Source organism: Branchiostoma floridae, chromosome 9, assembly GCF_000003815.2.
Source record: "Branchiostoma floridae strain S238N-H82 chromosome 9, Bfl_VNyyK, whole genome shotgun sequence".
Taxonomy (NCBI): Eukaryota; Metazoa; Chordata; class Leptocardii; order Amphioxiformes; family Branchiostomatidae; genus Branchiostoma; species Branchiostoma floridae.
In genome coordinates, this window is record NC_049987.1 from 23,428,523 (window position 1) to 23,441,532 (window position 13,010).

At 41.4% G+C, this 13,010-nt stretch overlaps 1 protein-coding gene across 1 annotated transcript; it reads left to right on the plus strand.

The window, feature by feature from the left end:
* LOC118422356 (low-density lipoprotein receptor-related protein 6-like) lies at nt 1-10,846 on the plus strand. The gene is made up of 7 exons (XM_035829876.1): nt 1-905; nt 3,348-3,415; nt 4,781-5,009; nt 6,527-6,781; nt 7,403-7,577; nt 8,789-8,910; nt 10,647-10,846. Exons 1-7 carry the CDS (start codon nt 842-844, stop codon nt 10,844-10,846), a joined length of 1,113 nt encoding a protein of 370 aa, XP_035685769.1. The 5' UTR covers nt 1-841.
* Nucleotides 10,847-13,010: the final 2,164 nt, after the last annotated feature.

The window sequence follows — 13,010 nt, forward strand, 5'->3', positions numbered from 1 at the left end:
GAGCACATGTAGTTCAGCAGCGGGCTAGTCAGGCTGTATGGGTGTGGAGGCCAAAAACGCAAGTTAAACCACCTTTGAACACCTGTACATGTGTTGCACTAACTTGAATATTGACGTCCATAGACACTTATTTCAGAAAAAGCAACCTAACCTCAAACTTAACTTCAGGTATATTTTACGTCAACTTTTTTTCTCTTCCAATGCTATGCAAAAAGTAGCAAAACGCACATAGAAAGTTATTGAGCATCAGAACACAGTGTTTAAGAGGGTCCATAAACACTCTACTGGTGAATTTACGGCAATAGCATTCTGCACAATATTTAAGATCATCAACAACACTGGAAGTTACGGCAGGTTGCCAAAGTTCAACCCTGATACTAACAGTGGCTTAAGAGTTCAATACAAACGTACCTGTACCTTGTTCACCGATTCACGTGTGCGTCTCCAGACGTTCTTGGAGAAGGCGAGTTCGGTAGTCTTCACTTGGCTTGAACTGTCTGGGATGAATTGATAAGACATGCCTTCAATCTTCAAGACACACGTTTCTATATAGTGTCGTATGCAAAAACTACCGTGTGCAGAACATTCGGGGGTCATGAAAGGGTGCGGAAATTTGTTTCTCTGTGCTCGAACAAATTTACGTTGTTTAGTATTACAGAACAAGAAACAATTTCTAACCTCTAGCATGGCTACTACGGGGGTATTATGCTAACCTTTGTTGCGGCAAAAATTACCAACACAATGGTACTCCGTACGTGACAAAACTTACCAACACAATGATACTCCGTACGTGACCAAAATTCTCCTGAGGGCCTCCGAGAGGTCTTTTACGTACGGGAGAATGACAAATCCTCTGTTGATACGACGAGGATCACGGTTTACAGCCCTGGGTTTTTCTGTACCGGGTGAGTCTACCTTATTAAGGTGCAACAGTTGAAGCAAGAAAACAGCCTCTAAATAATTGAGATTTAGAGGAAGGCTTGCTTGTATTCTTTCTATACTTAATAGTCATGATACAGTATAAAAACCCATGAGATGCATATTTACACTGAATCATGACTATCAAGCATGGGCAGAATATAAGGAAGTCAGTCTCTAAATCTCGTCAATCAAACAAGTCTGTCTTTTTCGAATAGTCACGGAATTCGGTCGAATTTCGCTGACATCAAATCATTTGCTCACCTCAACTCTCCTGACCGGAGCCGAGTGTGGGCAAACGTCATGAAGAAGACCTGTGATTTCTACTCTCCAAGCAGAGGTTCGGCTCCTGTCAGGAGAGTTGAGATGAGCAAATGATTCGTTGCCAGCGAAATTCGACCGAATTCAGACAGACTTGGTTGATTGACGAGATTTAGAGACTGGCTTGCTTGTATTCTGCCCATGCTTGATAGTCATGATTCAGTGTAAATACGCATCTCATGGGTTTTTAAACCGAATCATGACTATTAAGTATAGAAAGAATACAAGCAAGCCAGCCTCTAAATCTTGATTATTTAGAGGCTGTTTTCTTGCTTCAACTGTTGCTCCTTATTGCAAATAAGAACTTATTGTATATTTCCATAACTTCTATGAATGCATAACATGTAATTTATGATATGTGGAACATATTACACACCAGCAGATACCAAATATGCAAATAAGGAACTCAGTTGTATTGTATATGCAAACATTGCAAAACCACTTAATGATTAATAATGGGAATTTTATACTTGTGACATGTGTACATTAAGTCAATGATGAACATCACCATGCAGAAAACATGTAAATGTGTACGTCATTCGCATAAAATTAACAAAGGCTCTAAATATTTCATGGAGGTACGAGGTCGCCGAACTCTAGTTCATTTATCCATTTTTTAAGATTCTCCAAAATACAGTAGAAGGTATGGCGGAACAGCTGTTTCTTGTTAGGAGACGCCTTTTCAAGGTCAATCATTGGCATGGCTTCTAAGATAAGGTAGCGTGGCAAGATTCCAACTACCTCAGTTGCTGCCAAGGCTTCAGGTTAGTAGTCACGTAGTTTAGTCTTCCCTGTAGTAACTGTTACATTGCAACCGTATTTCTGTAATTGTAACTGTTGTGTCCGCAGCGCAGGCTGAATATAACTCTTTTTGGGTTAGGGATTGACGATGATATGCAGAACAGACTTGACTCCATTGGGTGGGAACGACCCCTTCTCCAAGTGAGGTGTTGAAAATGCCTGGCAGCGGGCCAGCAAGTTCACAGGCAAACATATGCACAGACCTTTGCGCGATTCCAACGGCCTTGCGAACCCTGATATGACTAAGTTCTTTGTACATTTCCCTGGTTTGAATTTGTGGTGGTGGAGATAGTGCTGGTAAGTGCGCGCGCGGTCACATAGGTCGTGCGATCGCCGTACGATTTTGATGCCATCGGATTTTCAAGCAGGCTTGGACAGAACCAACCAGCGACATGGATACAAAACAGCATTTTGTGTACCAAGACAACTTTGCAAGATACGTACATGACTGTCCTCCCGAAATGGCAGAAGATAGCGATCCTACGACGACCGCACGACCCTTAGTAGGCAGGCAGGTCTTTTGTGGTTACAGGGGGGTGAGTCAATTACAATTGGACCCTCCCAGCTTCAGGTAGTCCAGGCAGCACGCATCCTGGGAGTTATCCTCCAGTACAATCTCAAGTGGACTGAACATGTGACCACAATTGTCAGCAAAGGGAGCAAACGACTGTACATGATAAGGAACCTGAAGAGGCACGAACTGGACATGTGTGATCTTATACCAATTTACATTGGTTTTGTACGGCCACTTCTGGAGTACGCATGCGTGGTCTGGCACCCGGGACTGTCCAGAGACCTATCAGCGAAGATTGAGCGCATCCAGAAGAGAGCTCTGAGGATCATACTGGGACCAGAGTACGTCACATATGAGTCTGCTCTGCGCATAACAGGCCTCAGTCGTCTGGACTCTAGAAGGGACATCCTATGTCTTAGATATGCGCAATCTCTTGCGAACTCTAGCAGATACAGTTCATGGCTCCCATCGCGGCGGGGGGAAGTCCACAACAGAACTCTAAGAAATAATGTCAGCTACACCAGTTTCAAATGTAGGACGTCCCGGTTTAGTAACAGCATTCTCCCCGATTGCGTTAGACTCCTCAATGAAAACTTGTAGTGTTTTAAGAAACAAACAAGTTAGTTTTAATGAATTTAATATGATGTACTATGTATATGTTAAGAAATTGTGAAGAATTTATGTTAATGTGAAGAAACCGATGTACAAAAATTGCAATTCAGCCCTTGGGCTGCAACAGCTTTTTAATCTAATAAACCATTTCTCTTTTCTCTTGCTGGGACACGCTGGACAGGTGCTTGTTTATCCCCATCCGCAAGCGCTCTACGGTCTGAAGGGTCGACATCAGGAACGTGGATGGAAGTGGGTGGCTTTGTTGTGTTACATGCCGACTTTAGTGCCTTGTACCACTTGGATGAGTTTTCTTGCTTCAACTGTTGCACCTTATTGGCATAGTGGGCTTGGTTTGAGTGGATGACTTTGTTTCTAAGTCTCTTCCAAACCTGATCGTTCTGCGGGCTAAAGGCCTCCCGGTGTTTCCGCATCAGGCAGTTTATATCTGGTGTTACAGTAATCCATGCTTTGTCGGTCGAGTTCAATTTGAGTCAGATTTGGTGGGGGAAGAAGTGATTTACGTGCCGGGTTAGGGTTCGGTAGAAAGCGGCAGTGTTTCCCTGGGTGTCCCGGGCAGTGTACACCTCTTACCAACTGTGTTTAGTAATCCACGTTCCAAAGACTCTAATGTCGAAGTCATTTAGCCGTCTTAACCCTGGATAATGTTGTTTTCCAGACCTAGGTACAACTACAATCCTTCTGACTCGCTGTAAGTTCTTACGCCCTCGCGACCCATTCGGTCTTCCTCTCATCTCTCACCATTTTTAATGTTCATATTTGCATCAATGGTCAAGCAGTGTTTATCCCAAAATTTAAAATCGCGTGAGATCGCGTAGCGTAGCGGCAGTGTGTTTGACTCGGGACCGAGAGGTCGCGTGTCACCTATCTTGTGCCCTTAGCTATAGGAAAGGCACTTAACACGACATTCTTCACTTTGTTTTATAGTATACTATGAAAATGAGTACCTAGCTTTGGCTAGGGCCGTCCCTCGGATAGGAGGTTAAATGGAGGTCCCGTGTTTGGGAAGCCACACCTCGAGTACGTTAAAGAACCCGCCACATGTGCGATGCTGCGGTGTGAGTGGTTAAAAAAACCTACAGTCCCTGGCCGCACCTGGGGCAATTACTGTCGTATTGAGGTAATTAGGGCTGTGTAAAGGCTGCCATTTTAGACCCTTGCGACTTAGCCCCGTCTATTGTAAGCTCCTCGCAATTCAGCCCCCGGCTGCGAAGAGAGAGTAGTCGGCCCCAAACAAACAAACAAAAAACAAACAAAAAGTTATAATACTGAAGTTACAAAAATTAAACTCATGGACTACTTTAGTAAAGAAAATTTACTGATTATATTGTAACAGTTGTTGCATTTTCAGATGACACCATACTGCAGCATTGACAAGTCCGTACGCTTGTGGGTCATAGTTAGCCATCTATTGTTGAATGTGTATTCGGGAATTCTGGGATAGTACTAGTTCCACCACCGGGTATAACTATAACGGTTATACATAGTATAAATAGAAAATTACAAGCTTTTGGTCTCGTCACGTATTATCAATTACAAGCATACATGTCAGATTGATATGTACTTATAGCTCGTATTAACCAATCCTGTCGGCAGAACTCCCCAGGGACTCGGCTCTTAACGTTTCCGCCACACAAAATGGATAAAGGTGACCATGATTCAGCGGGGGGACCAGGCGGCCGCGGTGCCCGCTGCAGCTTCGTCCGCCCCCACCGTTTCCACATTGTCGTCGGTATTGCCGTGCTGCTTAGTCTGGTCACCGTAGGACTTGTCTGTCTGACAATCATCAGGGAGACGAGTCCCACATCACCTGACAGGACTACAGGTGAGCTGGTTTTCAGTTCTTTTGGGGGCTATTTGGGATGGTGAGTTTGGCAACATCATCATCAGTTGATAAGAATATATTTTTATAGATACTGACTTAAGTCATTGCCAAAACAGCTGTTGCATATTTTAACAAGCGTTCGTAGAACTCAACCTCCGTGAAATGGGTGAGGGTGTGGTGGTTTGAGGGTGTTTTTATAGACATCTCAAGGGTTAGCCTAACAGTATATGATACGTCCGATTGGCAAAATTTTACAGGATTTTTTCCGCGACTATGTAGTTGCATCATCCCTTTGGTATGGAATAATTTGGGTTCACAGATTGTCATGGTATTTTGAATGCAGATAGTTTTTTGCCATAGGCTGTGAGCGAGCGAGTGAGTGAGATAGCTTTGGAGATGCCTTACATAATCAAATTTTATCATACAAATCATGGGCTAATTGCATAAATAATGTGGACAGTTTATAAGCCTACTTCATTTCATAATAGCAGACTCGAAAAGATAAGAAACTTGTATCTAACAAAGAGAGAAAAATTAGCCTAACTTAGTAGTGTACTAGTATGTCCAATTGGTAAAAGTTCCCGGAATTTACAGCAAGTCTTCCGCGCGTGCGCAATTGCATAATCCCTTTGGAGGGTAATAACACGGGAAGGGTAGACGGATCGTCATGGTTTTTGATCTCTTTATAACTTGGGGGGTGCCTTCTATAATCAAGTTCCATTAATGCTAACCAGGGGCTAGTTTGCAAAATTAATTAATCCGCAGCATTTCATAACAGGACAGTCAAACGTATTACATTTGTAACTGAAAAAAAGAGATATCCGTAGATGTTTATAGATATTAAATATGCAAATTCCTACGTAGCTCCGCAATGTAGTACGTTATATACTTCCAATGTGTATAATGGACTATCGAGATAAAACATGTTAATATTGACGACATAATACATTGCATGGAAGTTTCCACAAAGTAATATAGTTTTTTTTACAACACCCTTTACGTATAATATACGACTCCTGCAATACAGATCATTATTGCCGACTTGTTGCTTGCAACAATGATGATGTAACATTTACATCATTACGTAAGCTATCTGCATACCTACAGTCATTAAGATCCATCAACCCCTGCTTGCATTATTCCTTCTCAAAACCTAAAACAAGAATTACTTTCACCGCCCCTGCGAGACCCCTAGGTGGCCAAAACTTACACACCTTACTATGCTTTTACACAGCTACCTACCACTTAAAAATCATCACCCAAAGAAGTCCCAAACAAAAAATAGCAAAACCGAAAGTTCTGCTGCAGTACCATAATACGCCGCTACAGCGCCCTGCCGTAACACAATTCCTAACATTCCTTTGTCATGTCTAATCCTACCCACATACTAAATATCAAAACAATCCATCCACTCGTTCCCCAGTTATCAGGCTGACAAACGACCCCCTGACATCAAAACAGCAGTGATTACAAACCCTTCGTTTCACGAAGGGAATAAACCTTTCTCCGCTCATTAGGAGACCTTGGCTCCCGTAACAACAGTGAGCCATTCCTCTTGGTGGCTGACGTTGGAACAGAAAATGAAGCCGGCGCCATTCTACAAGTTGACATCACTTCCGGGTCAATGGTCAAGCTTCCACTGGATGTGGACTTCCCAAGGGCCCTGGACTACGACCCGCTCACCGACTACGTGTACTGGTCAGAAGAGGACGGCCACATCAAACGGGCTTGTCGTGATGGAAGTGGCATGGAGACCATCATAGATGTCTACCGTAAGTTGTAAATTACCATGATCTTTCTTCAGTTCGAAGTAAGTAGCATGCATTACAAAATGCTACACCTCATTTTCGGTCTGACAAATTACAAAGCCGTATTCAAAACAGCTTTAAGAAAGCTGAGACCAAATGATCTCAGCAGATCCAAAGATCTATCTCTTTGTTCTTTTGTTATGTAGGAAAATGCGAAATCTTTAATTAAGATATCATTCTAGAAAAGAATGATAAAAGTTGCGAAAACGGGCGTAGGACACAGGAGCCGGATCCTTACATCTGCTTTAAGATTATCTTTATACCGTTTGAAAAGTGATACAATTCTTACATCTGCTCGGAGATTAGTATTCAATAAATGTTAACAGAAAGAGGTTGGCTGCATGGTGGTCTTAGTTACGCGTTTCTGTGTACTGGCATGGGCTGTGAGAAGTACCTATCTATCGGTAAAAACCCGACATCATTGGAAAAACTATCCTAGAGTACTGTGATATTGTTATGGTCTTTCCCAAGTATCAGGATCATCCACGATTAAGATCTTATTATTTTAACTGCGCACCTTGATACATTTATTGTTATTCATGCCGGGATTAATTACCAAACAATGTCCTCATACCTATTCTGCAGTGGTCGATGACCTGGCATTGGATCACGCTGGGGAGAATATCTACTGGTCTGACTTAATTGCAAAGACTATCTATGTAGCAAAGAAGGACGGATCGTCCGCCAGGACACTTCTGACGTTACCAGGCCTGTACGTCTTCTCAGGGTCTGCGGGTCTGGTTCTAGACCCCAGGAATAGGTGAGTAAAATGTATTTCATCATGAACAAACAGGTAATTTACACAACTGTAGTTAAAATACTTTCCGTCTCGATCACCCCGACTGAAGTGGTAACAGACTGAGTGTAAAAGTTCGTTGGAAAACTGTGAGACATGTCCTACCCGGGCTGTGATGGCCCTTGACACGCGTTTTTCTCCAGGCGCACACATATAGGTTTGTACCGTTTTCTCACTTGTTGGTCTTGTGCGGTCATAATTGCTTTTTTTATCTCCACTACTCTCTCTAAAGATGCGCGATTTCGTAAGGTTATCTTACTTTTAACATTCAATTGGAAATTATATATAACACCTCATTCGTGAATTATGGGCATTTCATACTTTCATACCTGTGACCGATGAAAGTCGGGTAAACCTCGGGAAGCGTTGATTACGCAAATGTGAATGTCATTTACTCAATAAATTAGGCAATGACATATCATATCATATTAGCTTCCTTCCTTGTCATTTATGCAAATTAGGCAAACATGAATTCAGTATATGAATGACATCCGCGCGCGCATCAACTTTCGTCCGTTTCCAAAAAAAAAGTACTGTACTGTAAATCTTACGACGCAGTTAAAAACAAGACCATAGCACGTCCTGGTCAAAAGGTACAAAATTCTGCTGCAGTACCAAGGTCACACACCAGGGGCCCAAAATTGACCTTGACCTTCATCTTTCCCACCCCTCCCCACATACCAAATATCATCGTAGTTCATCAAGTTATGATTACCACAAATATACTGAAACACAAACAAACAGACACACAAACAGACACACAGACAGACACACAGACAGACACACAGACACACCCAAAACTATACCTTCATTTTTCATGGAGGTCAATATGCCGTGGATTGAAACAAATATCGGGAAATGGATACTAATGTCATAGAATGCCAAAGGAAATTCTAAAGTCAAAGAAGAAGATGTGTATGAAAGAACCAAAATGAAAACCTATTGTTCCATCGTTGTCTTCTGTTGTGTGTTTAGTCATTTTCAACTTGCCTGACCATTTAGAATCTAAACTAAAATCAACTGTTTTTTTGACAAACTTTTTTTCTGCACTCTCGCATCAGCTTTCGCCAGTTTCAATATAAACAAGTCAACATGGCTTAAGGTAGAGAAATGATCAGTGCAAATAGATAATGGTAATTATGACTTTATGTGCATAATCAAGAGATTTTCCACAGACACATGTACTGGACCGACCATGTTGAAGGGAGGATTGAGCGTTTTGCGATGGACGGCAGTAATCAAACCACCATCAGCTCGGGTCTGTATCGGCCCGGAGTCATCACAATAGACTTCAATGGTGAGGAAACAGACTCTATAGTTATATGCATGAAAAAGGAGATATTGTTTGGGGTGTGTATGTGTGTCTGTGCGTGTGTGTGTTTGTGTTTCCGGATATTTGTGGTCCACATAACTTTAGAACCGCTGGATAGATTGTAACGATATTTGGTTAGTGGATGGGGACTGAGAAGACAAAAAGTGAGGTCAAGTTTTGGCCCTCTGGTATGTGACCTTGGTGCTGCAGCTGAACTTCCGTTTTTGGAATCTCTTGAACTGGATGTGTGATGGTGTTCGTAATCTGGTGACAGATAGCTTAGCTTGTGATGTAAGGAAAAAAATTACTTAAGTTCGGGCCGCCTAGCAGCTTGAAGCTGAAACGGCAGGGGCTCTTTCTTCGAAATCTTTGGAGAAGAATAACAGAAGATTTCCAAAATATTTAGTATGCAGTTATTGTAGACATAGTCGCTAAAAATGAAGTGCAAGTTATACAAATTATGATGTAATTTGAAGAATTAATGAGGAAAATTTATATTTGGATAGTTTTCCTTTATATGACTCAAAAACATGTAAAATACTAGTACGGAGAATATGGCAGGTGGAACATTTAACAGATACCGATTATGCATTTGCATAAATAATTCATTGTGCTATAATTCTTATAACTATGATCTGGGTAAGTTTGTTAAAAGTTTGTGTAACCATGAAGAGATATGTAGACGTCATCTGAATATTTCATGGGGATATGAGGTCTCCGGATCCGAACTCTTGTTATGGACATTTGGCCATGTATTTTAAGGTAGAAAATGATTAATCCGGGCCCTTTGTAATATCAAAACGGCTTTGGTTACGATCACCAAATTTGATGTGGATGATGTACAGTTTTATATTTTCTGTAATTGTGGTATAGTTATGAAGTAATCATGACGTCATAATGTCATATTTTGGGTTAAAACCGTCGAGATATGAAACATCCGCTATACTTAAATGTATTAAACCAAACGTTGGCTATGAAGGGAATATTATTGGTATATAAGTCTGCCAAGTCTTTTGTTGCCAATGACGACGACGACACTGACGCCTATATGACGTCAGTTGTCCGCCATCTGGGATTGACAAACTTGAATTTTCTAAAATACGTTTTTTTTCAATATATACAACCACAAAACCCAATAGAAGTGGACTTAAAAGGAATGTGTTTGTGAATGTGTTTTGTAAAAATAAAAGATGTTGATGGAATTTAAGTCAAAATAACATATATTTAGCGTTGCTAATGACATTGTCCGCCATCTTGGATTTTGACCCATGATGTTATCAAATTAGCATAAATTATTGATTACTAATTATAAATGTAACTTTAAATTACACAGGATGCTAATGATCAGATAAGTGTGGTCTAGCAATAAAAACGTGAAATCTTATCATATCAACTGAAATTAGTAAATTAAAAAAAAAGTATTTCAGAAACCCGTTGGCATGGCAACACGAAAATTCACAAACTAAAATATTTTTCGCAGAACTGTTGCCAACAATATTTTAGGACAAGTGACCAAGTTTCGTAGTTCCAGCACTCGTCATTCGGTAGTTATACGACGTCAAAGTTGGCGCAGACACTTTAAGCCCCACCCCCACCCCGTCTAGATAGGGTTAAGGCATCACGTATGTGCATGTTTCGTCTATATCCTTATACGTAAAACTCGAACGACTTAGTATTGACATTTAGTATTGATATGACATTTGTCTGTTGATCTCATTTAGAGGATCGGCTGTACTACAGTGCCGGTTACGAAATCCACAGCTCAGACCTGCTGGGCAACGATATCCGACAATTGATGTATGAAGGCGGGAAGTTGGTTTGTGGGATTGCTGTTGATGAGAACTTCGTCTACTGGTCGTCTGCCTGGCCAGTTATACCTTCATCCCCGGCAGGCCCGTGGCTGGGAAAAATCGGAAAGTAAGGAAATCCCTTTTGTACTGAAAACAATTTGCAGCAAGAAATCTTTGATTACACATGTACCTGGTTAATTTCTGCGTCATAGTCTGCATGATATGTACTTATATATGCTGCTGTGGAATACATACCTACAAATATATGCATATCTGCAAATCATCATATGCATAAGAATGTATATGTTTTAAAGTCATTTTTCACACTCTTAACTTAAGTATACACACGAAACGTCAGCAAGTAAGTCAAATTTTGGTTGTGCACAAAAATTCTCATATATCCTAAGTATACACATTTGTAAACGCTAAGAGACATAAGATCATGTTTTGTTCCAAAAATTCAGGTTGTCCAAGTCCGACCTGACCACGACTGTGCTGGTGGATGGTCTGTGGTCTCCAAAATGCATCTACCTGTCCACGGCAGCGCCTCCTGGCGTAACCAGTGGTAAGTACAGCTCCTGGTTACCCTATCAGTACCCCCACCCTGTAACAACAGGTTCAGGTCTTTAAACATTTTAAACATGTTGTTTTAGAATATATGATATAGATAATTTTATCTACGTAGATCATTATTGCTGTCTTCAAAATTCATGCCCAAAACACATCAGTCCACATCGTATCGCTGCTAATTCTGTTTCTTTTACCAGGACGTCCATAGATGATAGGCGGAACTTTCACCGCCACAGCGAACGAAGTCCGCAGTGCCGCACCGGTGTCCCTACTGCAGTGAGATACTAATTTGATAGGTGGAGGTTTGGGTCTCCTAGTCCTATCAGTTGAACTCAGCAACAGAATGACCATTTTTATTGGCCCGCCCTACTTTCACCCAAATACAATATTAACCAAAAGGTCGTAAATTGGTTCATCAATGAGTGTGTGTAGCAATTGTAGCAACGGTATCAAAACAGTATTCGGCCCATCCGACAGTTGAAACTCGGATTCGAGTCGTTTTGAGCCACGTACAAAACCCAAAGCGAACAGTTTTACATACATGTATTAATAGACAGAGTAGGGTAAACCAAAACACGTCGATTTATCGATTGGTGTTTGGTTCAATAGAAACGCCGCTATACATGTACGCCATTGTCTATAGGAACAGATTTTCTGAATCATGAGACCTTCACAGTAATAAACTAAGAAACAAACACAAGGTAAAGAAAGACGTGCCATGTAATCAAACAAATAGAAGAAGAACTTTATTGCACGACAATTGTACTTGTAACAATCATGTATGGCAACGACTATTACACAAAGTACAAAATAGATGTATAGAATAGGACTTAACATCATAATTAACATAACAATAAGGGCTGATGCAAGTCTTTGATATTGTGTTATATAATCGACTTGGGCTAATGATGGGTTTCGGTATTCAGTTGTATCCTGAAGTAAGGTGGCATGTACATAACCTTCATGGCTACTGATAATAACAAATATAACTAAAGAATCGTGACAACGTAAAATGATAGTGTGTGTTTTCTTTCACTTGTCAATGATTGCGAGTCCCATGGATGAAGGTAAGAAGATATTTTATAGTTGTCTTGTAGCCTGTCCGCGTAGTTACCTTTGGCGCGGATTTGGCTCCAACGTACATAGAGTATAGTACATGTTCGGTCTCATGGCGTTGCGTTTGGGACATTTTCTCGCAACACAAACTCGCGGCCGTGTATTTGAAAACAGCTTTCACCAAGACTACTGTACTGCAGAATTCTTTAGTCATCATTTTCTGGGAACTGGTGAGTCCTCACTCAAACGTGTGGATAAAACAGGGAGTGTTGCGTGAGAAGGCAGATTATTCAGGGGGCACCGGCCTTGTATAGACCTTACCTTACCTTAGAAACTCTCGCAATATTGTTTCATTGGTCAACTCGGTGAACGTATTTTCTTCATCAAAAAGCGTTCGTTTCGATGCATAGAGAGGCGTTTTGGAAGGTTATACCGGTGTACAGACCACCAGCCATCACCATCGGTGACTACAAACTGAAGGTTGTGAATAATTTCACATACCTCGGGTCCACCGCCAGCAACAATCTTTCCTTGGACAAGGAAATTGACAAGAGGATTGGAAAGGCGGCAACTACACTCGCCCGTCTCACCGCACGAGTCTGGGAGAACCCCAAACTATCTGTCAAGACCAAGATGGCCGTGTACAACGCTTGCGTCCTCAGCACACTT